The sequence below is a fragment of the Paramisgurnus dabryanus genome, chromosome 20 (assembly GCF_030506205.2).
Source record: "Paramisgurnus dabryanus chromosome 20, PD_genome_1.1, whole genome shotgun sequence".
Classification (NCBI taxonomy): Eukaryota; Metazoa; Chordata; class Actinopteri; order Cypriniformes; family Cobitidae; genus Paramisgurnus; species Paramisgurnus dabryanus.
The window spans coordinates 861,240-887,264 of record NC_133356.1 but is presented as its reverse complement, the minus strand read 5'-3'; the positions used below and the strand labels follow the sequence as shown (position 1 = coordinate 887,264).

Genomic DNA, 26,025 nt, shown 5'->3' with positions numbered 1-26,025 from the left:
TGCCACTGCTAGAAACCCAAAAAATAATCCCTAAAGATCCCACAAGGCCTAAAGTGTCTTTGCTGGACCTAATAGAGAAGAGAGAGTGAGAGAGACAGATAAGATGAAGAGAGAGAGAGAGATGTGATGATCATGTGATGTTGAACTGATGACAGGTTATTTGAATGGCAAAAGAAGCTGAAGTCACGATGAGTGTCTGTAGTGCACAGCTCCATGTATGGGCTGTCTGATGTTCTCTTGTGTTTAAATCTCATTGTACTCAAGTGCAGAGGATCAAGTATGGAAACACAATATCAGCTGATAATCACTTTATAGTTTGGATTGAATGATCGACGTATTCACCATAAATTTATAAAGTCCAATATTAAACACTTTGCTGGATTGATGGAGTTTTTGACTCACACACAGCACCATCTGCTGGGCTTGTATGGTTCAACCTTAACAAAACATTAACAAACCTTATGGTATTACGAGTTATTTTTAATTTCTTTTCTTTTTATGAAGCCACAGTACCACGGTATTATGTAAAGTATCGAGTAAATGCTATATTTCATGAATGTGGCAATCATACACTAAATTCTTTAAAGTGTCTTGGTATTATCATCTGATCCCATTTAACAGTGATCCTTAAAATAAGGCAGATTTGATCCAGCAGCACTTATATAGACTGAAATACAATGAGGCTGTTAAAAACATGAATGTTTAATAAGAGCAGCATACAGTATATCTGTGACCTTTACTAAAGCAAAGTACAAAACCGTTCAGGTACAAGTGTTTTAAAAACACAAAACAAATATCAACATACAGTGTTTTTGTACTCATATAGAAAAATAAGAAGAAGAAAAACACAAGATTTTTAGAAAAGGCGTCTTAAACACAGTGACAGGAATCAACTGCATTAAAAACATACTGTAAAAAAACAGCAAATAATTCCTTCATTTTCCAGGCACTTGAAGTAAACGTCAGTATTGACCGGTTATATTATTTAATACACCTGCCTGGTGAAGTCATGCATGTGTTTACTATAAACAAACACTTTCATGATAAACAACAACCTCCATACATACATACATACACTTCATCCCAACTACTATATATAAAAATCATTACACATTTACACATAACAGTCGACTACAGGTGTGGAATCTCTACAACAGGCAAAACTACAAAATAATGTGTAGAAATAAATGTATTTTTATCAATTAAACTAGAAAGAGGGATAATAAATGTGATTAATTATTATTTATGGCTTAGGAATATTTGCAATTTAAGGCATTGCATATTTATTTATTACAATAATATCAGCACCTCAATATACATTTCCTCAGAAACAACCCTGATCAATTATTTTGTATCTGACTAGAAATGTAACGTTTAATGGTTAACCGTGATAATAATGTCCAACAGTTAGTATTACTGCATGATTTTTTAATTACAGCTTAACTGTGCCAATGTCACGGCTCTCAAACTCCTGTCCAGCATCAACCAATTTAAGCAATAACGTGAGACAAACAGATTCATTCACGTCTGCTCTCATGTGTTTTTGATGACTAAATTTAAATCCAAAACATTTTCACATTTAGAGAAATCTAGTTGTACTGACGAATGTTTACTCAATATTTCTTTAGACAGATCCATCTTTTCTCTTCATTCTCCATGAAATGATGTGATGAGTTTAAAGCTCTTGTTTGTTTCTTCAGTGATTGCTGTGAGCTCAGGCGTCGTGCTGCTTTACTCCTGGGTCAAAGTTCACCTGATTTATCATACCATAAGCAGACAGATGACTTGATGATTTGTGTTTTTTATGAAAATCTGATTACCTCACTTGTGTTTTATCTGAACTAGATGAACATTTATCCCCATATGTGCCCTGATTAATCTTAATGTTATTTATTTGATGTTTATGAAAACAAAATTGCACTTACATGTAATATCAATCTTACATTTGGTTTGCATCAGAACTTTTTTTACATTTCAGAAATTGTTCACAAAACCATGCTAATATTGATAACCATGGTGATTTTGGTCACTATAACCGTGATGTAAAATGTTCATATCGTTTCATCTCTATATCTGACACATACACACACATTACTCAGCAGCGTACAGTAAAGATGAATTGGATTACAGCTCTGAATTTCGGTCTCTAATAGCATCATTATTTCATAATAATTCTCCACTAAAGAAGCTTTCTGACTGCGTCCTAACAAACATACGAGTTTAAACGTTTTTGACCTTGTTCATTAGAGTTTCTGACCTTCGCTTCAGGTGCGACCACAACAGGATATTTTGTTGAACTTTAGATGGCTCGTCTCGGTCACATTGAGCTGCATGGATACTAAACATCAACTGTTATTTAAAGGTGTATTGTGTAACTTTTAGGAGGATCTCTTGATAAAAAACGCAATAAATCCACATAACTATATTATCAGTGGTGTATAAAGACCTTACATAATGAACTTTATTGTTTTAATTAACTTAGAATGAGACGTTTTATCTCCATACACCGCGGGTCATCTTATATAGAAGTTGCCTTCATGTTTCTACAGTAGCCCTAAATGGACGACCGAAATGTTTGTCTTGTGGCAGCTTCCGTATGTGTTTTGAAACTCAGGGGTGAGCTGTTGGTTGGCGCAAAATTTTACACACAGCACCTTTAATACAGATGATCGGCTGTCAAAAACATTATACACATTTTGACCAGCAAACATGCATGAGCGCATCATGGACTGCACACACAAGCTCACATGTGTACGTGATGAAGTGAAGTGTTCTGTACCGCTCACCGCTGACGAGGGTTTGTGTTTGTACCCGTCAGAGATTGAAGATTGTCCTGCGCTGACAGAAGTTTAAATGGCTGCGATGAAGACTCCAGCGGTCCCTGAGGTTTCACGGACAGAAGATTTGTGCCATAATTAAGGCTCTCTGGATCCACGTGTGTGTGTGTGTGTGTGTGTGTATTTACCTGTCGCACACTCACAGTCATGAACATGACAAAAGTCTTTAGTGTCTGAAATGTGCAGGAGTCTCTCTCAAGTCTGTGATCATATCAGTGACGAGTGGTTTGAATCACAGAAATGTGTGCTGAACTTTAAAGTTTAGTATCTGTGGGTAAATGTGCCAGAGTCCGGGCAATCTCGCTGAAACTGGGCCGCTCTTTAGGGCTGGATGCCCAACAGCGACCCATCAGACTGCTGATTGTGGCGGGACAGTTCTCTGGAGGAGACAGATTCAGTTTTCCAGACTGAAGACCTGAAACAGACAGAACTGATATTTATACTGAACCTTAAAGAGATTACAGACAGGCTATGAAGTCAAACAACAAAAGCAATGAAGATTCAAACACACTGTTTTTATTTAGACATGAGACATTATACACAAGAGACTTTACACTAGATAATAAACGAATTTACATTATTGATAAAAGTGCTGTTAACAGACATATGACATCAGACAGGAGATGTGACATCGGACATTTGATATGAGAACAGGACTTTGCTCACCTTCCATCACATCTTCATCATTAAGTGAGGGGTACGGCAGCTCACCCAGACTAAAAACCTCCCACATGAGAACACCAAATGCCCAAACATCGGACTTTGTGGAGAAGTCATTTTTAAAGACAGACTCGGCTGGGAGCCAACGCAGAGGAATCAAAGACTGTCTGTAGTGATAGTATTCACTGAAACACAAAGAGGTGATGAGACAGAGAGAGATGAGAAGATAAAGAGCATTAGAAGAATACTTCATATATAGCAGATAGTTCTGATTGTCCAATACAGTTATGATCAATGTATGAATCAATAACACAAGAAAAAGGAGTTGATGTACCCGTTATAGACGTCTTGACTGAGACTAAGAGACGAAACTTTCACGCGTCTTTGTGCGCTGATTAAACAGTTTCTGGCCGCCAGATCTTTGTGCACGAAACGCTGTTTGGATAAATGCTCCATCCCATGAGCCACCTGGGTACAGATAGACACCTGCAGCGAGACAAAATAAACACTGAGACCCAGAGACACTTTGTTTAAGAAAGAGTTTGCTTTCAATAGAAGTGAACTAACTTTAGTCTTAGTGCTGATGGGATGGGATTTCGGTTTGGCAGCATTGCTTTTGGAGATCCAGAGAAACTGTTTAAGATCTCCCTGAGAAATATAAGACACAAATCACTCAGTGTTAATGACAGACTATACGACGTGAAGAGGAATAATCCTAAAACATTCAGACATTATAATTAAGCATCTTTTTACATCTGTCAGGATAAATTCTTTTCAGTTGAGACCGCTCACACATGTGTTTCAGTCTAGGACTAACATTAAGTCTTGTGAGTTTATGATGCTCAACACATCACTTCCTCTAAAGATTCATACAGTATATATTTGCCCTATATCACATACGTAACATGATGGAAATGAATGATCGTTCATAGATTATTTCTATATAAATAGGATGGCATTATGTTGCTCATGTTGTCTTGATGATGATGATGATGATGATGATGTACCAGATCCACATATTCCAGTATCATGTAATGAGGTTCTGAGTCTCTGCAGATTCCCAGCAGCCGGACGATATGAGCGTGATGAAGTCTACTGAACATCTCCATCTCTCGTCTGAACTCTGACCGGACCGACTCCTCTTCATTCTCTAAACTCTTCACAACCACCACCGACTCCTCCTCATCCTCCTTAATGGCCTTCGCTTTAGACAAAAACACCTCACCAAACACACCTTTACCTGCACACAGAGTTATATAAGACACGTCATGTGGATCATCAGACTGACGGGGGTTCAGATCGCTCACTTTGTCTTATAAAGGCCACGAATGACACCAAACTGATATTAAAGACTAACGGTGACTAAAGCCGACTGAGGTGTCGCCTGCACCTTGGCCAAAATGTTGTACTTGAACACACAGAAAAAACTACATTGCACAACCAATGAGCAGATGTGTGAGAGTAAATCACTTTCATCTACCAGCAGGTGGCAGCACTTTGTAGTCATGCACACCATCTCTCTCTCTCGATTTCAATTTAAAGAACTTGATTGTGTCACTTACAATATTGCCAAAGCATTATACATAAAACAAGAAACATACAATAACAAACATTAAGGTGCAATTAAGCTAAGGTCTCTCTCTCTCTCTCTCTCCATAGATACAAGCTGAACGGCCATTCAGGGTGATCTCTCTCACAGATTTAACACTGCAAAATCCTAAACTGATGGATAAATAAAAATGACCAGATGGTCTGCATGCATTAACAGCAGAAGATTATAAACCTGATGAAACCTCTCAGAGTATATATGATAAATAAATGAAATCATGATAATGATGACTGTAGTGTGGTGTGATGTTTTACCCAGAGCGGTGATAATCTGAAGTTGGGTTCTGGGAAACTCCAGTTGATCTGTCAGGTTAGTTTGTTTCTCACTAGATGTTATAGCTGAGAAGTTAGTTAAAGGGATTTCCTCTTGAATCTCTGCTGCTGACTGACCGTTGTGATGAAGAGCGCCACCTGCAGGAATAAAAACACAAACATACATCAGAACACATGCAATACACAAACACTAACACTAAACTTTACTCTTCAACATTCACTCACAAACGCATGCACAGACACACACACACACACACACACACACACACACACACACGCACGCACACACACACACACACACACACACACACACACACACACACACACACACACACACACACACACACACACACACACACACACACACAGACAGACACAGACACAGACACAGACACAGACACAGACACAGAGACACACAGACACACAGACACACAGACACACAGACACACAGACACACAGACACACAGACACACAGACACACAGACACAGACACAGACACAGACACAGACACAGACACACAGACACAGACACAGACACAGACACAGACACAGACACAGACACAGACACAGACACACACACACACACACACACACACACACACACACACACACACACACACACACACACACACACAAACACACATGCACGCACGCATACACACATGCACGCACAAACACACGCACGCACGCACGCACCATTAAGACACTCCATCTCAGGCTCTTCAGCAGTGTGGTCCTTCTGTAGGCGTTTGGCTTTTCGTCTCTGTTTGCAGTAAAACATGAGACCCAACACGATGATGATGTAAGCTACAGCTACAGCCACAGACAGAGCGATGGTCTGAAACATCTTAAACTGACTTTTGTTCTCATCTTCATCACGAGGGTGAATGGGCTTCTCTGAGGACAGAAGAAACACAGATGAGCACAGCTACAGGGATTTTACTACGGTAAAGAGAATAAACAGCAGTGAATGATGCTGCATCTTAATTCCCACACGATTAACACAAACAAACCATAGTATTCATAAGTGTGAGGAGAGACGACTTACAGCTGATATTACCCAGAATTCACTGAGCTTTGTGACAATAAACTGAATGAATAAATCATAAAGTAAACTTTTAAATGAAAGGGGCTTATAAACTGTGTGTTTGTGAAACTCACCCACAACATAGAGTTGTGCTGTTGTGTCTCTGATGTTGCAGCTGTTTCCAGCGATACACGTGTACACGCCTGTGTCATCTGAAGTGACATCACTGATGACCAGAGAACCATTGGGCATCTTCTGAAACCTGAACGAGGGTGAGCAGCAGCACAACGGGTCAATCAAACCTCAGTTAACATGTACTGATCAACAAACTCAATGCTAAATGAATGAATGTAAACATGTTAACTCCAACAAAACAGGTAGTTTAAATGTCACGTACACTAGGAGGACTAATAAAAGCGTTATTCATCTGATCTGATAATAATAGGAGAGAGAGTGTGATGATGACCTGCTGTCAGGAGTGTTGTGTAGCAGTTTGTCCTTCAGTTTCCACTGGATGAACGGTGACGGATCACCTGATGCTTGACAGTGAAACACGGCTGTGTGACCCTGATATACTGTAGTCTGCTCAGGCATCAATGTAAACTCTATATGAACTGAACACAACAAACATCATCATCATCGTCGTCTTCAACAACAACACACCTTCAGCTCTCTCTCTCACCTCCTACAGTCAGGTTTATATGAGCTCGGATTTCTCCCTGTAAACTGTTAAAGGCGACACATGTGTAGTTTCCTCCATCAGCTCGAGTCACTGTAGAGAAATGAAGAACTCCATTTAGCTGATGAACACGAGGAGGAAGAGCACGACCATCTGCAGAGAGACAGAAAGACAGACGTTTTTATTAATCATCTTTGTTTTATTCACACACCTGTTTGCTGATTATTAATGCGTGAACTCAAACCTCTCTCACCTGCTCTGCTCCACAGTATTGTTGGTGTCTCTCGTCCCTGTGCGATGCAGCTGATGCTGTTCTCCCGGTCGAGCTGTAGGCACTGTGACCGCTGGGGGGTGGGGGTGAACTTTAACTTCTCTAAAAGAGACATCACATAATTAAATAAACACAAACACACAAACATGACGTCTATAGACAGGTAACTAAATCCTCCTTAAAGCTCACCCAGTATAAAAACACGAGCGTGTCCGGTGAGAGATCCGCCTTGGCTCTTAGACTCGCAGCTGTAGATCTGAGCATCATTCACATCAGCGCTGTTGATCATCAGAGTCCCGTTAGAGAAAAGCTTAAAATGAGAGACCTGCACAAACACACAACAACCTCAATGAGACGCAAACTAAACAACATACAAAAATCATCTCAGGTCCACTCACCTCCTCAGTGATGGGAACAGTTTTGCGGTACCATGTGACCCGAGGTTCAGGTGAGCTCTGAGCGAGGCAGTGCAGGTATCCCACCTGACCTTCCTCTATACGTGTGTCCTGAGGTTTAACCAGCCATTCTGGAGCCGCTGTAACACACACACACAAACTAATGAGATTACTGGTGACTGGTTATATGTGCTATGAACTAACAGGTATAAATTAAAGGTGACATAGAATGATTGAACGGGGTATTTATCCTTGTTCTGTGATGTGACATGTAGACAAAAACATTTTTTGTTTGGGTCTGTTAATGCCTTAGAAGCTTCCTAAAAACCTCTCTCAGATAGCTCTATTAGGGTGGGGGATTTTAAACAAGTGGTTTTGCACCTATTTGGCTCCCCCTACTGGCTTAACTTGCAGTCTCATTACTGATTGGCTGACTTTGCTGCCACTCAAAAAATGTAGCCAATTATATGAGTGAATGGGTGAATGTGAGGCAAAAATTGTAAAGCGCTTTGGATGGCCATTGGTCTATGAAAGCGCTATATAAATGCAGTCCATTTAATTATTTTAAAGTGGAGGGGCAGTGAGATGCCTGTGATGTCATAAGCATCAGTTTTTCAGATTGGGCCGTTTTCTGGCTGACATTTCTAAAAGAGGAATTTCTATGAGACTGAGATGTTTAGCATGTTTAGCACTTTTTGTATGTTCGTGAATGCGGGTAGACTACCATTATTCAACAAAGACAAGGTAAAAATGGTTTTTTATTCTCTGTCCCCTTTAAGTAAAGGATAATGTAGAGGCAGCCGGTAGTTATCGGGAAATAAGCCCCGACAGTGTGATCAGAGCCCGACACGAAGCGGAGGGTCTTGTATCACACTGAAGGGGCTTATTTCCCAATAACTCCCGGCTGCCTCTACATTATCCCGCTTATTACACGGCTACTTGCCACATAAGAAAAAAACCGGACATGAATATGAATTTGAAACATTTTATTGGCATATTTGTTTTAAATTAACATTTTTATCCTTCCGCGAAACTTTGCACAGATGCATAAAATGATCGCAATACCTTATTAAGATCCTCTGCTTCATACTTGTCTGTTTTTTTGTGTGTTGGCTTCGTAGCTGTCATGCTCTATTTTGTCAAGTTCAGTCTCAGTAAGCTCTCTGTGTCTTGTCGTGGTTGTCCAGTGTTTGTCACAAGATGGCGCCAAACAGACAGTAATCTTTATTGATCTTTATTGGCGCGGAGCGATTTTACTCGTACAAGTAGTACCGGCTATGCGTTATTACTTTGGAGCGGTTATTATTTGAAAAGAACGAACCTGCAAATGTCTCAACTGACCAATCAGAATCAAGCATTCCAGAGAGCCGTGTAAAAAAATGGATTTAATGTACGGTATGTTGAAGATGTTTCACTCACTGGCTACGATCACCTCCAGCTCTTGTTGTCTCTGTCCGGCTTTGTTTTGGGCGACACACGTGTACACGCCTGTGTCTGATCTGTCTGTGGGGTTAAAGATCAGATCTCTATCTGTCTGATACACTCGTCCCTCAGACGGGACACGGACACCTGCGCGCTCCCACCAAACCTCCGGCTCAGGGAGACCCCACGGCGGATCACAACTCACCGTCTCTCTACTGTTATTGGAGAAAACCCGAGACATGCGCACACCCATGTCTTCAATCTCTACAGAAAAACACAAAACAAATACAACAACATCAGATGCATCAACTGATCTGGGAACAGCACAACAGCAACTAGTGTGAGCTGAAAAAAACTTTAATCTACAGAGATAGCAGCTTAAACTAGCTGAGTGACAGGTCATTTACATCTGTGTGTGTTTGTGTCAGTGTGTCAGTGTGTGTGTGTAGTGTGTGTTTTCTCACCTGAGATTTTGAGGGTAGCGTCCACATGCACATGTTTGTTGTCTCCATATCGAGCGACACATTTATACACACCTGTGTTACGCTGCTTGACCTGAGAGATGTGTAGCGTGCCGTTAGAGTAAACCACAATCCTGTTGATAACATGACGATGGTGTCAATAATGTTGTGTGTGTGTGTTATGTTTTAACAAAACTGCATATGTCTTAAGTGAAATATCTTTAATCCTTTACAAAAATAAGAACATTCTTAAGATAAATTATAAGAAGTCTATAAGAATATCCCTAAGTGCAATTCTTGAACATTTCTTAAGAAGTTCTTAAATATTTACCTAAGAACAAAATAACAAGCTTTGAAATAAATGATTCTACCCCACTCACGAGGTAACACACTTATCTGTCTATTCATCTTTTTACCACCTTGCTATCATTAACGTGATATGCAAAACATAAAGGAGTGATCTGCTGTTGTAACAGAGGCTTGCTAGTGTATGAAGGTGCGGTGAGTAAATATCTTCCTCTAATCTCCCAATCGGTCCGTCATGCAAGTCGAGCGCACTGGGCTTATGCGTCCTTTACTCTCTGTGCCCGGCCGGCTCTACAGAGACAGACTTTCAGAGCGCTCGACTCGCATGATGGACTGAGCTGTTAACATTAGTCATTTCACAATAAATGTATGGAGGAAGTCAAATGTTAGCTAAAATTTAAGCTTATGTGTGTTTCTTGACATATAACACAAGAAAGCCATTACACTTTATTATATGAGTATGAAACTCCTCATTAAACTAATCTTTGTAATATAAACATTTTAAATTGCCATTTCTGACTACACATACATGTCACATTTAAAACAATCAAATTAACTTATAAAACTATTTACATGTTGAGATTTAAGACTACTGTGAGGTTATCCTAACTTTAAGATGTTATTTAAGACAGGTTATTCTTCTTAGAGATACTAAGAAGCATTTTCTTGAGACTACAACATTTTTTAAACATTTTTCTTAAGTGTGATTTTAAGAAAATAATGGCAGCTAATAAGATTTTTCTTAAGAATGTTTTGTGAATCCGGCCCCAGGTTCACACTGCAAAAAATGCATTTCCTACTTTGTATTTTTGTCTTGTTTTCAGCACAAATATCTAAATATTCTTAAATGAAGATGTATTTTCTTGATGAGCAAAATTACCTAAGAAAATAAGTCTAGTTTTTAGGCAAAAACATTAAAATGTTTCAGTGAATTTGTGCTTAAAACAGGCAAACAAATCTGCAAATGGGGTAAGAAAAACCCCATTGGCAGATTTTATTGCTTGCAAAAAATCTAAATCATTTTGCTCATCAAGAAAATTCATCTTCATTTCAGAATATTTAGATATAAGCAGTAATGTATACTGTGTGCTATATGAAATAATGTTTTTCTTCAGTATGCACAAACTGTTTATGATAAGAAAATTACTCAAGACTGTGTGCTTCAGTGAGATGTAAAGATAAAAGAGGACTGAATTCAGTATTTGATCTCATCTCACCGTGATTTATTCACAACGGGTTCAGAGTTATGGATCCACTCGATGACAAGCACTGGCTTCGCTTTAAACTGACAATGAAACACAGCATCTTCATTCCTCAAGACCACCTGATCCTCTGGAGCCACGACCACACGAGGAAGAGACTTATCTAAACACACGCACACAAGCACGCACACACACACGTCACAATAACCTTCAGAAGACATTGATAAATGCACAACAGAGAGACAGATATACAGTATATATATAAATTAATCTGTCTGCCTCTCTAAAGTGAAGCGTGATGATTCTTGACTCTGGGTCTCAGGTGTAATTTGTAGGTGTGCTCTGTGTCTGATCTCTTTATTCCACATCAGAGCTTTCATTCAGTCTACAGGTGTGAGTGTGTGCGTTGTGTGTGTGTGCGTGCGAGTGTGTGTGTGTGTGTGTGCGCGAGCAGCACAGGTGGCTGATGGGAAGACGGACTGAAGTGTCAGCTTACACTCTCTTCTGTGTGACAAACATGTGAAAAAGTTATTCAGAACGCCTTCGATTTTCTAAAATCTGTGCAGGCATTAACACCCATCCAGTAAAGACACGTGACGTGTAAATCATGCACTCAACACACTGTGTGATTGGGGATTAAAGGATGCAGAAAATATTATCAGTCTGATATAAAAATCAATGAAACTCTATGAGATGACCTCACTAATATAGTGAAACAAACACGCACACACACGCACACACACACGCACACACACACACACGCACACACACACACACACACACACACACACACATGCATGTTAAGTGAGAATCTTACCGATGATATTAAGCGTAATGTTGTGGTTACTGCAGACTTGACCTGCAGCGTTATGAGCACAGCAGTAATATATCCCAGAATCCTCTGGGTTGAGCTCACTGAGCGTGAGGATGCGATCTTTTGCCGACAGCTGAACTGAATCTTTGAACCATTTAGTGCTGGGGCTGAAGAGAGGAAGACAGAGAGAAAATCATCTTCATATGTGTTAACTAACTGTGAATAACTGAAGAGATGAAGTGTTCAGCTCACCGTGGATGTCCATCAATGTGACACTGCAATATGATTCGTTCAGCCTCCTCTATCTCCGCCTCTGAGGCGGGCTCATTCATAGTGACCGCTCCTCTCTCCAACCCTAACAACACAAATAAACAATTACAAACCTTATACTCACAATCCATAATCATCTTTTCATCATCTCTATAAGACAAACTGTGTAAAGAACAATAAACACAGAGATTTATCAAGGTCAGAGGTCGCTACACTGGGTCACATGACATGATCCGAGTGTTTCCCTCATTTGAGATCTCAGAGGAATCATGGGTAAGGGTTTGTTTGCTAAACCTGGATTCCTTACAAACATAATGAGGCTCAGAAAATCTCACAGTCCAGTTCTGTACAAACTCACATTTAATATTGAAGAACGCATTAGAGGAGGTCGCTGTGTCTCCAGTGATGCTGCTGAAAGCCACGCACTGAAAACTGCCTGCGTCCAAATGACGATCAACTGCTGTGAACTTGAGATTACTGCCCTCCTGAAAGCGTCGATCAGAGTACTGAACGGGCCGGCCGTCCTGAAGCCATGAATACTGAACGCTTGAGGGCTCAGTGACCTCACAACGCAAGATAGCACTGCGACCGTGAAGAGCATCCTGAGACACGGGCTCTTTAGAGAACTGCAATGATGAAACCTGTGAACAAATCACTGACAGACAGACAGACAGATGTTATTTGTGTGTTTCTTTAGATGTCATTGATTATACTAAAACAAAGAGTTTAACCATGAGACTACAGCAGAAGATTAAACGTGATAAAGACCTGTAATGAATCAAACTAAAGGGATTAAAGTGGAGTTCATGTCTGTAGAAGTAAAAAACTTTTGTGCAACTAGTTAATATACACAACAGTACAAAGGAGCTGTTTAACACAGATTTAATCACATGGCTATATTGAGTATTTTATCATGAATGAAGCGTTGCATTTAAGGATCGACCAATATGGATTTTTCAGTGCCGATGCCGATACTGATTTTTTTTCATCAGCCTTACCCAATGACTGATACAGGAACCCGATTTTCTTAAGCCGATATTTGGAGCCGATACTGCTTTAGCTCAATCATTTTACATCATAAAAATGACACAATGATGATGCCAAATGTTAAGTCTCAATTTTAAAAAAGTAACATGTATAGAACTTAAAAAAAACTATATTTAACAAATAGTAAAAACAGGTGAGGGTGCTATGGAACCATCTTTTGATGTTGTCATGGAAAGGTTGGTTGTTTTTAGTCACATGACCTGCAATCGCTTGCGGCTTCCAGCACTCTGTCTGTAAATAATGCCGGAAAAAAAACGGCGAACACGGCGGCCACATATCGGCCGATGCCGATACACATAAAACGCGCAAATATCGGCCGATATACCGGCCGGCCAATATATCGGTCTATCACTAGTTGCATTTCTGACCAATCAACATCCAGAAGAGGATAAACTTCATTTATTTCATCAATATAAACAACACTAAATATTTGTTTATCTGCTCAAATCACATTTATATCAAATCTTTTATGTTGTCAGTTTGCACATTGTTTGAAATAATTATTTTAATTGTTGTAAATAAATCTGATCAACTGGTTTGCACTCATGAAGTTTCAATTGAAAATGATCAAATCAGAGGAAGCATTTTTTTAATCTAACTATTTATTTCAAATCATTACTACATACTTCAAGAATATTTCTTATACATAAAAAAAATACAAAGCTTCAGGTTTGCAGTCTTCCTCCTCACATCTCAGAACTTAACAACAAGACGATCAGGTTAAAAGAAACTTTTCTTCTGATAATGACTCTCTGTTTTTCCATGAAAGATGTGTAATGTGTTATCAGACTGATGAGATCAAACACTTGTGTGTAAAACCACTAAAGCATTCATCATTCACATGCACTTCATCTGTCTGAGCAAATTAGGCTGCTATTGTCAAGAGTGACACCCGTATCGAGACTTATTCATACAGTAACAGCAGAGGAAAATCTGGCAAAATGATGAGAGGCTGCTAAAAGCTTTTCAAGCATTAAAGGAATTTCAGTAAATTCATAGAGAGAGAGAGATAGAGAGAGATAGAGAGAGAGAGATAGAGAGAGAGAGATAGAGAGAGAGAGATAGAGAGAGAGATAGAGAGAGAGAGAGAGAGATAGAGAGAGAGAGATAGAGAGATAGAGAGAGAGATAGAGAGAGAGAGATAGAGAGAGAGATAGAGAGAGAGAGATAGAGAGAGAGAGATAGAGAGAGAGAGATAGAGAGAGAGATAGAGAGAGAGAGAGATAGAGAGAGAGAGATAGAGAGATAGAGAGAGAGATAGAGAGAGAGAGATAGAGAGAGAGAGATAGAGAGAGAGATAGAGAGAGATAGAGAGAGAGAGAGAGAGAGAGAGAGAGAGATAGAGAGAGAGAGATAGAGAGAGAGAGATAGAGAGAGAGAGATAGAGAGAGAGATAGAGAGAGAGAGAGATAGAGAGAGAGATAGAGAGAAACAGGAGGGCCACCCAAATTCTCACATTACTACAGCGGGGCCTGGGGACACTTGTTGTTATGATCCATTATGGCTGTATGCCACTGGCCCTTGACAGACATAAAGACCCTACTGTTTATTCTGTACATTATAAAGAAGACTGTTATCATATACAGTGAGGATCTAACACACAGACACCATTATGAACACACAAGACATCCTAATAGCAAGAATAAATGTTTTGTTTACAATCTTGCATGCACATACACACGCACATGCACACGCGCATGCACGCAAGCACACACACACACACACACACACACACCCACACACGCATGCACGCACACACACACACACACACACACACACACACACACACACACACACACACACACACACACACACACACACACACACGTACTGGAAGAGATTCTCATTTTCTCACCCTAATCTTCCTAAACAATTATTTTAAGCCCATTATGTATTTTACCGAACTTTAGAGATGAGAAAAATACAGAAAAATGCATTCATAAAGTGTTTTAAGGCATTCAGTTTTGTGTCACAAACACCACAATAAATTGTAGAGTTCATAAATGCAGAGCAATGTCAACATATCAATGAAAAAACTATGATCAGATCAGGTAGAACCAGTAAAACCTTTCAAAGTATTTGCATATAAAGAATAAATAAAGTGAATCATTAATAATAGCTAAAAAGTTAATGAACAGTAGCATAACCTGAAATGAGCATTAACTGTTTGTAAGTTAATGTTTGTAATATTTTTTTGTGGTTTTGTCCATCTCTGCCAATAAGAATGTTTGTAAAGAAAAAGAAACAATATGGAAAGCGTGCACATTCAGTTTACGAGCTTGATGCGTCAATCGCCATGGAAACCAAAACAGCCATTAAAATAACACTCCAGGGAAACAGATAGTATTTTTTAAAACCTACATGTAACGAACCTGATAAGGTGTTGTGCTGCACTGTAACCTTCTCATCTCCCACTTTTTAACAAAGGTGGAAAACTGTGCTTTTTTATTTCGAGGTCCAAACATGATCATAGAGATAAACAAGTTTCATTAGGGTTTGAAAAGTTATTTTTTGTGTTTTAAAAATGCCATTGATTGCCATTGTCCGTGGGCACCATAGACATTTATATATGTAGTCATAGACTGACGCTGCCTATTGAAGCTGACGTATCAGCGCGGCCGCGTTCTTGGATGGTTCCCCAATGCGCCCCCCAGCAAGGTGTATGCCCAACTACAATAATCATAACTCCCCAAAATTTTTACTGGATTTTCACATGATTTGGTTACACGTAAGTAACGTTAGGAACTTACGAGGAACTCCAGATTGAAGGAGCCCACCGGGTTGGAAAAAGATCAGATGGGAGATCAAGGCCGTTGGTGGTTCAGTTCACAGGGTGAAAAGACAAGCAAGAGATTCTACAGAAGGCAAGGCAGAAAACTCGAGAATGACGTGAACGAACGAAGATGATGGAAACAACTGAATTAGGGTGTCAGAGGACTTTAGTGCTCGATTGGCTCTGGTGTTAGTGGAGTGAGGAGAGACCCAACCAATATGGTGGCGACGCTGGATTACGTTCCAGCACATCATGAGACGTCTACATATTTAATGTCTATGGTGGCCACCCCTGCCAATGATGATGTACAAAACAAATATTTGATTGGCTAAACTAAGAATCACCCTGTGGCCACATTTCTTCTAGATGTCTGATCATATTGTGTGTGTTTAACTGAAAGGGAATGATGGACAAATTGTTTTTGTTTGATCAAAAAGAGAAAGTTAAACATTACAATCTCTATCTATTGACTGTAACTGTAGTTTTTAAACACTGGTTAATGTTCACTGCAGAAACATTACTGCCATGAACACAAAGAGCGTGAGGTGATGACCAGAGATCTGCTGAACTCATCTCTACCCTTTACTGTCTTCTTTATATATGATCTCCATATTGGATCAGGCGCTGCTGGTATCTGAAGTAAAGACTGAGGACCCAGATGATCTTCTGTTGATGGTTTGGGTCTTTATTTGAATGACATGAAGCTCATTGTACACCAAACACCTGCACCCCTCATGTCTCTCTGCTACTCTCAACAGTAGTTTTAAAATACACACACACACACACACACACGCACGCACGCACACGCACAAAAACACACATGCATACACTCCTTCCCCCTACATAAGTAATTATTATGTCATGACATCACAAAGTCAGTGAATGATTGATGTTTACTGGAGATTTCTGTCCATATAAGTGAGACAACAGAGCATGTGAGGTTAATCTGACCGCAGCCTTCAGTAAAAACACAAAATGCTTTTTGGCTCCTCTCTGTCTCAGAGCACTATGTGTTTTTCATCCGGTCTGAACGTATTGATCCGTTCACATCTACTGGGAAAACTAAAGTAGACCTGCAACCGGACAACCCCTGAGCCAAGAGCCCATCATCATCATCATCAGGGGCTAATGGACTGAATAATGACACAAAGCTAAACAGACCATCCTCACTCACGCATGACAAAACCTTACATGAGATAAGACAGAATATATATATATATGCTAATGTATATGCTGAAGTATGTGGGGTGGATTCTCATCATCCATGTGACTGGAGTCAGGGCGTTACTATGGTAACCTGAGAAGATGCCCACAGTCCCATGAGAACGAGCTGTGTAAAGATGAAAGGTCAATTAGATGAGATCTTATTTCTGTCATTCTGTCAAACAATAAAAGCATTCAGACAGACTTTTAAAGACTAACTTATTTGTGCAGGAAATACTGACGACAAGTAAAAATCAAACATGAGGGCTTGAGATGAGTGACACTACAGAGGATTGTACAGTTAAGGAGGTTTTATAGCAGAACTCGGTTCAATAATACAATACTGGAGGATTCTGTACAGGCATGAACTCAAACACATAAAAACAGATGCTGCTTATATTTTGTGAACTTAGGATTCTGCGCTCCATCTGTTCAGCTTAGCCTGACAATGACACACACGCGCGCACACACACACGAGCACGCACGCACAAACACACACACGTCAAAATATCCTCATATGACCAAGGTTGACTGCACTCTCATCTGAATCTCATCACAGACAAACAGAGAGATCTTTGCATAAAGCCTTCAGTCTTGTGTGCATCTCAACATCTATAGAGGAATGAAAGTCAAACACACACACACACACACACACACACACACACACACACACACACACACACACACACACTTACACACACACACACACACACACACACACACACACACACACACACACACACACACACACACAAGCGGAGAGATGCTTTCTAGAACGCCACTGAACCAAATATTCCACTTCAATGAGTAAAAACCCAACAGACAATCAAAACAATACAACACAATACACATCTCCAACGCTCAGGAAACATGAAGGACCTCTGGGTTTTTACCAACCGCACGCAACGATCAAAACACAGCCCTGGAGTCACACAACAGATTGAAGACTGTTAGTCTGATTGAGATCTGTGGAGGAGATGACTGCCACACACACACATGCTGAAAGACATCAATGTAACACAACAAGAAAGTGAAATAAAGAGCGAGACACGAGTGAAGAGAGAGGAGCGGTGAGGTGTCAGATATCCTGGGCCTCTGCTATGCTTCAGTAATCCTGCGAGGTCTCTGAAACACTCCAAGACTCTCAGGTCAGTATTCACACATTTACATACTGTTACGATTTTCATTGTTCATTCACTAACCCTAACTCAATAACATAATTGAATAATATGGATAATTGAATTTACTGACTGAATTGTGATTGGTCATCTGCAAACATTTGCTCATGTGCAGAGATTTACATACAAAACTGTGCATTTTACTCCAAACCATCTCAGACTAAAGGCATCTTAAGAGGGTCACCTGATAAAAGTGTGTAAACCATGACACACCTGAGGCACTGAACAACACGCAAGAGTCAGAAAAACTCCAGAAGATGGAAAGAAAAGACTTTCTGTTTGTGTAATGTGTAACTGATTTAAACTCACACAGACACACAATAAGTGCAGGAATCAGAAGTGAACTAATAAAAAAAGAGACATGGACAGTCATTGAATATTACCATCACAGCATCAGTTCACATTACTGTAGAAACGCTGTACCGCAGTATTCCCGATGGGAGAAGAAAAACTAGGTCAGGAGGATGTAAACCAATGTCATCATCATAAAACTCCTGCGGTAACTTAACCAGTAAATGTGTTTCTGTCATCATTTTAATCACAGCTGTTTTCTTAAAGGCACAGATCTGAGTTCATCTACAATCTACAGCTGAACACTTTAATAGTAAAGCATTCAGGTTACCACAGAGCTTCAACACTGAGCCACACATCCATCAAAGCCATTGTGATTATTTTGTGTAGATGTAAAAGTGCTGACTAAAGCGGTGATGTTAACTAATTAATTTTCCTCCTAAATTAACATTATGGAACTTCAGCAAATAAGAGCTGACATTAAAGGCGGTGTATATGCCGTCTCCTCACATCCTGAAAGCAATCATTATGTTAAGTTGTGGAAACAATAAAAGTACTATTCAGACGGGATTAGTAAAGCAATTTATATCAGAGCTTCTCAGTGATTTTAGTCTCGTCTGAATGCTCCATGTCAGTAATCATTATGGACAATTTCAGTAAAGATTACGGCGACTAACCTTCTGTAAACAGGTCCAGAGAAATTATATCAGGTAATAATAATCCAGTGTTTATAGACCAGCTGTAAATATACACGTAAATTTCCTCATTTACTGTTATTTTGCAGGTTTCTTTCAAATACAAAAGCACTTAAAGAAGCATTCACTTGCGGTTCAGGTAGAAAAACAAGTCAGTGGCAAGTCAGTTCCTGAATACCACCATGACACAAACCTAACTTAACTTCTAAAACTGATGTTCTCCCCAAACTGAAATTAAACTCCCTGCTCCAATTTCGAGTTTTTTTTTACCATCAATATTACAGACGTCCTGTGGTAAAATTACATTACACCATCTACCCCTGTAAAACTAATCCCGTCCGAATAGGGCTTTAGACAATGACAATGGCGGTGTTTCTATTGGACAGGTATGTACATGGCATGATTCTATTTTGACAAATTTACATATTAACACATTGTGTTGTTTATGTAGTTTGTGTATGATATTAATGCTTCTAAAATGACAAGCCAACTACTACGTCTACACAACAGAAAACTTGTTGTATCTTATTCTGATTTAAAACATAGTTGTTTATGTCCATGTTAAAACAGCAAAGATTTTTCACCGGTATCTCTTCTATCATTAAAAAATAAAATAAATAAAGAAATAAATTTCTCAGCATTGAGATGTTAAAGCTAATTAAACAGAAACCTGCTCAGATCTTCAGACCAAGGGCCAGATTTACTTACAGGTTGCGTCTGTCTGGATTTACTAAAGACACGCAATGGATAATTAGCGCTGAAAAGGTGTGGTCTAGTTATTTTTGTCACTGATCTTATTGCGTAGCATTTCTAGAAGTTTCTCTTTCAGACACAAAATTTATGAGAGCAGATTATTTAAATGATTTACTAAAGTTTGCAGCATTATGGCTGAAATTGTAGCTGATAGAAGAGGCATCGGAGAGCATCAGTACAAGACAGATAATTTTTTAACACGTAACTGTTTATTTGAAATGCCAGAGGAAAATATTATTCAAAAATATTGTTTGCCAAGCCATTTTATTTTTTATTTGCTGGAAGAAATTAAAGAGGAGTCACTAGGAGAAGTCACACAATAGCAGGTGTTTCCAAACTTCTTGTAAACCTTCATCTTTTTGTCCTCCAGTTATTTTCAGTGTATGATGGCTTTGATGTGATGTCTGTGAACTCAAGCACATCAGGTGTAAGTAAATCACCTGCACCTCATCAGCTCTGCTTATTTGCGCTGCACTTATTAGATTGTTTTGTTCATTATTGAAATCAACTGTTGTGCCCGTGTTATTTAATTCGGGCCATTTTAGTAAAAACATGCAGATATTACCACTCCCATCTGCACTTTTTTGGAATTGTGCTAATTTGCCCATTTAGTAAATCTGTCCCAAAACTAGCAGATGGTGGAGAACAGCAGAAAACCCCCAGAAAGATCAATAGATGATCTTTATTCATGATGCTCCAGCTAATGTAAACCATTCTGATCTATAAACCATGTGAAGTTATAAGAGCTCAGGAGAAATCCTTGCTCCTCTAAACTGAGCTTAGTCTGATGTCAAAGAAAACTCTAAGGTGGATTAATGTTGAGTTTGTCTGTCAGACAGGTTTAACCGGCTGATTAACTTGCACATTAGTCAGGAAATGTTTTTAGTGGAGCACATAGCCGTCTCTAACACTCGATCTGTTTTTCAAACTGGTAACATGTACACGAGTAAGCGTTCAGTATAGAGAGAGACCTCCAACAAAGTCAATACCACACAATCATCTACTGTCTAGCGGCTCATGGGAATTGCAGTGACTGCCTGGACTGGTTGGTTAGGTGGGTGGGTGGGTGAAGAGAAGAGAGAGTTTAACACAATTTTACGTCAACCCCCTCAAGCCCTGTTCCCGTTACACCTCCCTCTCTAATCCGGCTGGAGAAAGACATTCATTCATGGGATTAAGCTGCCGACTGGACGCTTGACAAAATGCCCTCTTAACGGTTTATTAGTATGTCAATCACAGCTGAAGTGTTTAAGAGAGAATTGTGTCCCGCTGAAAGAGGCCGTCCTTTAACTCCACAGCACATCCATTTCAAATGCACCTGAGTGAATTCATCTGTCGCAGAAGAATTTCCCAACCTCGGGAACTCAAGTAACAAAATAAATGACAAACATCTCCTGGGCTGTTTACCATTTAAAAAGAGAAAATGGGCTGAATAAGCTTATTATTACACATAATGAGCTTGAGAAGTGTTTCTGTATTCATGGACATATGTCTAAAGTTCACATACAGATTATACATTAATAACTATCCATTTATAAAATGCTGAAAAAGTGGACACTGCCACCACATGATCAAATCTGCACGGATAAAACTGAGTACCACTCCCACAATACAACACTTTTCACTATACATAACAAAAACAACACAAATCAGATGAATAAGTACAGTACAGTATATGTGTATTCAACATCTTATCAGTACAGTATGTACAGTGAGAGAGCTCATTCACAAAATCATTTCAAACAATCACTAGTTGTCTTGCCATTTACCTTTAAATTGTGCAAACTGAAATTGCGTATTTATAATATGCCCAATGGAAATGCAATAATTTTGCAGCAAAAACGTATATACAGTATATATTTAAGCAATATCGCTTGAGTAGGAGTGTGATATAGGTCTATATCAGCAATCACAGCCGTGACAATATATCACACAACTCTGAGAGCGATATTGCTTTTATACAACAGTTTGACGGCACACGTTTGAAAAAAGAAAAGTAGAAAACAACAACAGAGTTATTTTAAAAAGCCTCTTTGTTTGGGAACTACTTTCTTCCACCACGGATTTGAAGGCCAGACTGACAGGTAACACTTTCAGCTGTTTTGAATCTCATAATAAACTCAATAGACCGAATAGCCATTTCTTAATATTACTGTTTCTTGGTAACAAAGTGTAGTTTTAAGATTAGTTTAGTTAGGTATATATTGGCAAAGGACCTCGAGACGGGATGCGAGCTTGGGTCGCCGGAAGTGCGTCTGCACCATATGTCGGAGCACTGTCCACACACCATCGGCTCCGACGTCTGAAGACAAAAACCAGACAGTCAGACTTTCACCATAAGGGTTATAAATCTTATGAAGACCTAAACCTGTGCACTGAGCAGAACTAAAAACCAAAACAACAGACACAACTCATTAAACACGGTCTTATGTGTCTTTTGAAGTAAAGCTCAGATGAGAAACATCAAACCTTCATGAATCAGAGAAGAGCAGTCATCATCACAACCAGAAACAAATCTCAGCACTGTTTCCAAAAGAGAAATAAAGATCATCATGATAATGCCAAAATTACAGGAAGTGATGTAAACTGAGGATCATGAAGAAGAAAACGCTCAATATCATTATCACACCTGGGTTAAGAGTTTCAGCGAGGAAAAACAGTAGAAAAGATCAAGAGACAGTGAGTTCATATGATTTTGAGAACCAAAATAACATCAAGAGCTCAAAATGTGAACTTCACAAACAACACAACACTGAAGCTCTCTCACTGACTGACTGTACAAAGAGACAAACAACTCACTGACAGATGCAGGATTTCCTCCAAACACATCCACTGTAACACACACACACACAAACACAAACACACACACACACACACACACACACACACACACACACACACACACACAGACAGACAGACACAGACAGACACACACACACACAGACACACAGACACACACACACACACACACACACACACACACACACACACACACACACACACACACACACACACACACACACACACACACACACAGACACACACACACACACACACACACACACACACACACACACACACACACACACACACACACACACACACACACACACACACACACACACACACACACACACACACAGACACATACAGACACACACACACACACACACACACACACACAGACAGACACACAGACACACACAGACACACACACGTGGTCAAACCTGACAGCGTTTATGTGTACTGAGGTCAACATGACAATGATTTTAATATGAAAGAAGAAAAATAAGGAAGAGCGACTGCACACAGAGACTAAACGTCTAACAGGACACTTCACATTAAACAACATACAACAACATGGCATCATCGTCTTTTCTTCTTTCATTTTCTTCTGACAACACAAAGCTGAGGAGCTTTTCCTTGTTTTATTTCTGTGGCCGGTTGCATAAACATAGCAGTGACGGTAAGACTAGACTATGAAGAGTGAGTCTGACTAATTAGCAATTAGCTCGGGCTAATCAGTTTTATTATTTGGATTTAAATTAGACCAATCTACCTTTCTATGTAAAATACTTAAAGCACTTATGATCAGTCTTAAAGAAAAAAATTCATGACTATGGTTTATGCAACCAGTCACTGATATTTGTTTTCTTCTTGTTTGTTAGCGATGATGGATCTCTGATACTTTTCTATACAGAATTTTTAAATGTCCTAAATGACGCAACTCAGTGCAGCCCTGACGGTCTTAACTGTACGGAGCAAATAAAGACGTCTGGATGTGTCAAACAGAGACTGTGTGTGTGTGACCAAAACTCACACAATCCACCACAGGGCTCATAAAGCATCTTTACACATAAACCACACACTGTACACAACTACACATAAATACACCCATTTATTCATTAACACAACCAATCAAACCAAGAACTAGTTATTTTAATTTAATGTCAATTTAAAGGAACACTCCACTCTTATTAAAACAGGATTGTTTCCTCCTTCTTATGTAAACCTTTTGCATGCAAAAGACCGCTGGAAAACAAATCAATCTCAACATAACACCAACTGTGATGTCACATTACAGTCTAGATGTACACCCCCCCAACATTAAGTTACACATTAAATTAATTACAGTGTTGATACAATGTTAACAACAAAGTTGTGACTGTTGCGTTAGCTCTATATGCTAGTTAAAGACAGAGTGCACGATTTCTGAAAAACGCTTTGGAAAAGGGAGTCGGGTTGACTACTGACAGGTTCTACTATTGATGTTACAGTTACGTTTTCCAGGTCTATACTGAAAAAACAACAACACAAACTTCGCACTCAGAAACGTCCATTAACAATCTCCAAACAATTGATTATTCCTCAAAATCTGATTCAGACTCAAACATAAGATCTGTTTACACACACACAGAGCTACTGAAGGAGAAACAGCCAATCAGAGTAGAGCTCAACATTATTATTCATGACCCTTTCAAATACGGTAATAATAGACCATTTATTATAAAGACAAATCATATGGTTGTAAAACTGACTCTGGATCATTTTTGCACTTGAAGCCACAAACCTTCTGTGTAGATATCAGAGAATAATTGAATGTATTCTTTAGCACCTTTAAAGAATCTAAACTTTACTACAACAAATAAACCTCTGACATTCACATTTAGATTATAAATAACATGACAGCTAACAGTCGACTTTTATCTTTAAAGAGCCCAATATAAAGAATCATTGTGCTTCAGAAAAACTAGGAAATAAATTCTTGTAAACATTTTATCGAGTTTTTTGTTTAAGTGTTGACAATCATAACTGTTGCAACTGCAAATAAGATTATTAACCCAGAGTTTAGTGATGTAAAACATCAGATTATGAATATTTAGAGTCAACTCTTAACCCCTGGTAAAGTATAAGCAGTGAAAAAAAGATAACAGAATTAATATCAAGTGTCTGAATATGACTCCAATAATCAGATTAACAGTTTATCAACATAAACAGCACTGTACTAAAAGATAAACCCACTCAATTCACTGTCAATCTAAACATATGAGTAGTAGTAGTAAACGATACGGAGTAGGTTACAGGGTTGTTAATGTTACTACAGTAAAGTTGTTGTTGTTAGTGAGGTAAAGCAGACGAAAGATATCTTGTCGTTACACCTGGATTCACTTCATAACAACACGACACACCTTGTTCATGTAAAGTTAATCTTACATAAAAGCAATTTTACCTTCGGTGAATATGAGGAGTGAAAGCACATTCAGCCTGGCGGTTACGAGCCTCGTTCTCGTGTCGCGCCGCGGCGATCCGTCCATGTTTCCGGGACGCGCGCAGGTAAACTGTCCAGGTCAGGCGCGAAATTCACGGCTAAACAACACACAAAACAACCTCGAATCTGGAAAGCTGTGGGTGTTTATGTAAAGTGTGTTTCATCCATGTTCACGTACGGTGATCCGAGCTATGTGATCGGACCCGCGCTCATCCGCGGATCCGTCATAAAATCCACCGGTCTCTCTCTCTCTCTCTCTCTCACGGTAGCTTCCGGTTTCCTCGCGCAGTCCAATGCTGCATCCCGGTGGTAGTACTGGAAATCTTCTCACACGCTTTTGTTTTTATTGTACAGTTTGTTTTCGTTTTGATTAAAATCTGTTGTGCATCTGACACAGCGATCAAGTACAGATACTTTACTACTGTCTTCCTCTGAATAAAATGTATTTTCTGTGAAGCTGCTTTGCAACATCAAACTAAAGCCTCAGTTACAATCACTATCCTGTGTTTTTATCACATAGCTTACAAAAGCTTTTGCATGAGGGTTTCAGTCCAAACATAACAAAAGACTCAACAGTTAGTTTAGATTCACA

At 39.3% G+C, this 26,025-nt stretch overlaps 1 protein-coding gene across 1 annotated transcript; it reads right to left on the bottom strand.

The window, feature by feature from the left end:
- Positions 1-684: 684 nt before the first annotated feature.
- On the bottom strand, positions 685-25,683 carry ptk7b (protein tyrosine kinase 7b). Its single transcript, XM_065295995.2, has 20 exons — positions 25,395-25,683; positions 12,583-12,879; positions 12,207-12,309; positions 11,958-12,121; positions 11,156-11,303; positions 9,636-9,766; positions 9,169-9,435; positions 7,753-7,889; positions 7,544-7,679; positions 7,337-7,456; positions 7,087-7,236; positions 6,871-7,018; positions 6,539-6,666; positions 6,074-6,274; positions 5,361-5,516; positions 4,505-4,737; positions 4,065-4,145; positions 3,832-3,983; positions 3,504-3,682; positions 685-3,252 (listed from the first exon to the last, which is right to left on the bottom strand). Exons 1-20 carry the CDS (start codon positions 25,477-25,479, stop codon positions 3,092-3,094), a joined length of 3,177 nt encoding a protein of 1,058 aa, XP_065152067.1. The 5' UTR covers positions 25,480-25,683; the 3' UTR covers positions 685-3,091.
- Between the last annotated feature and the right edge of the window lie 342 nt (positions 25,684-26,025).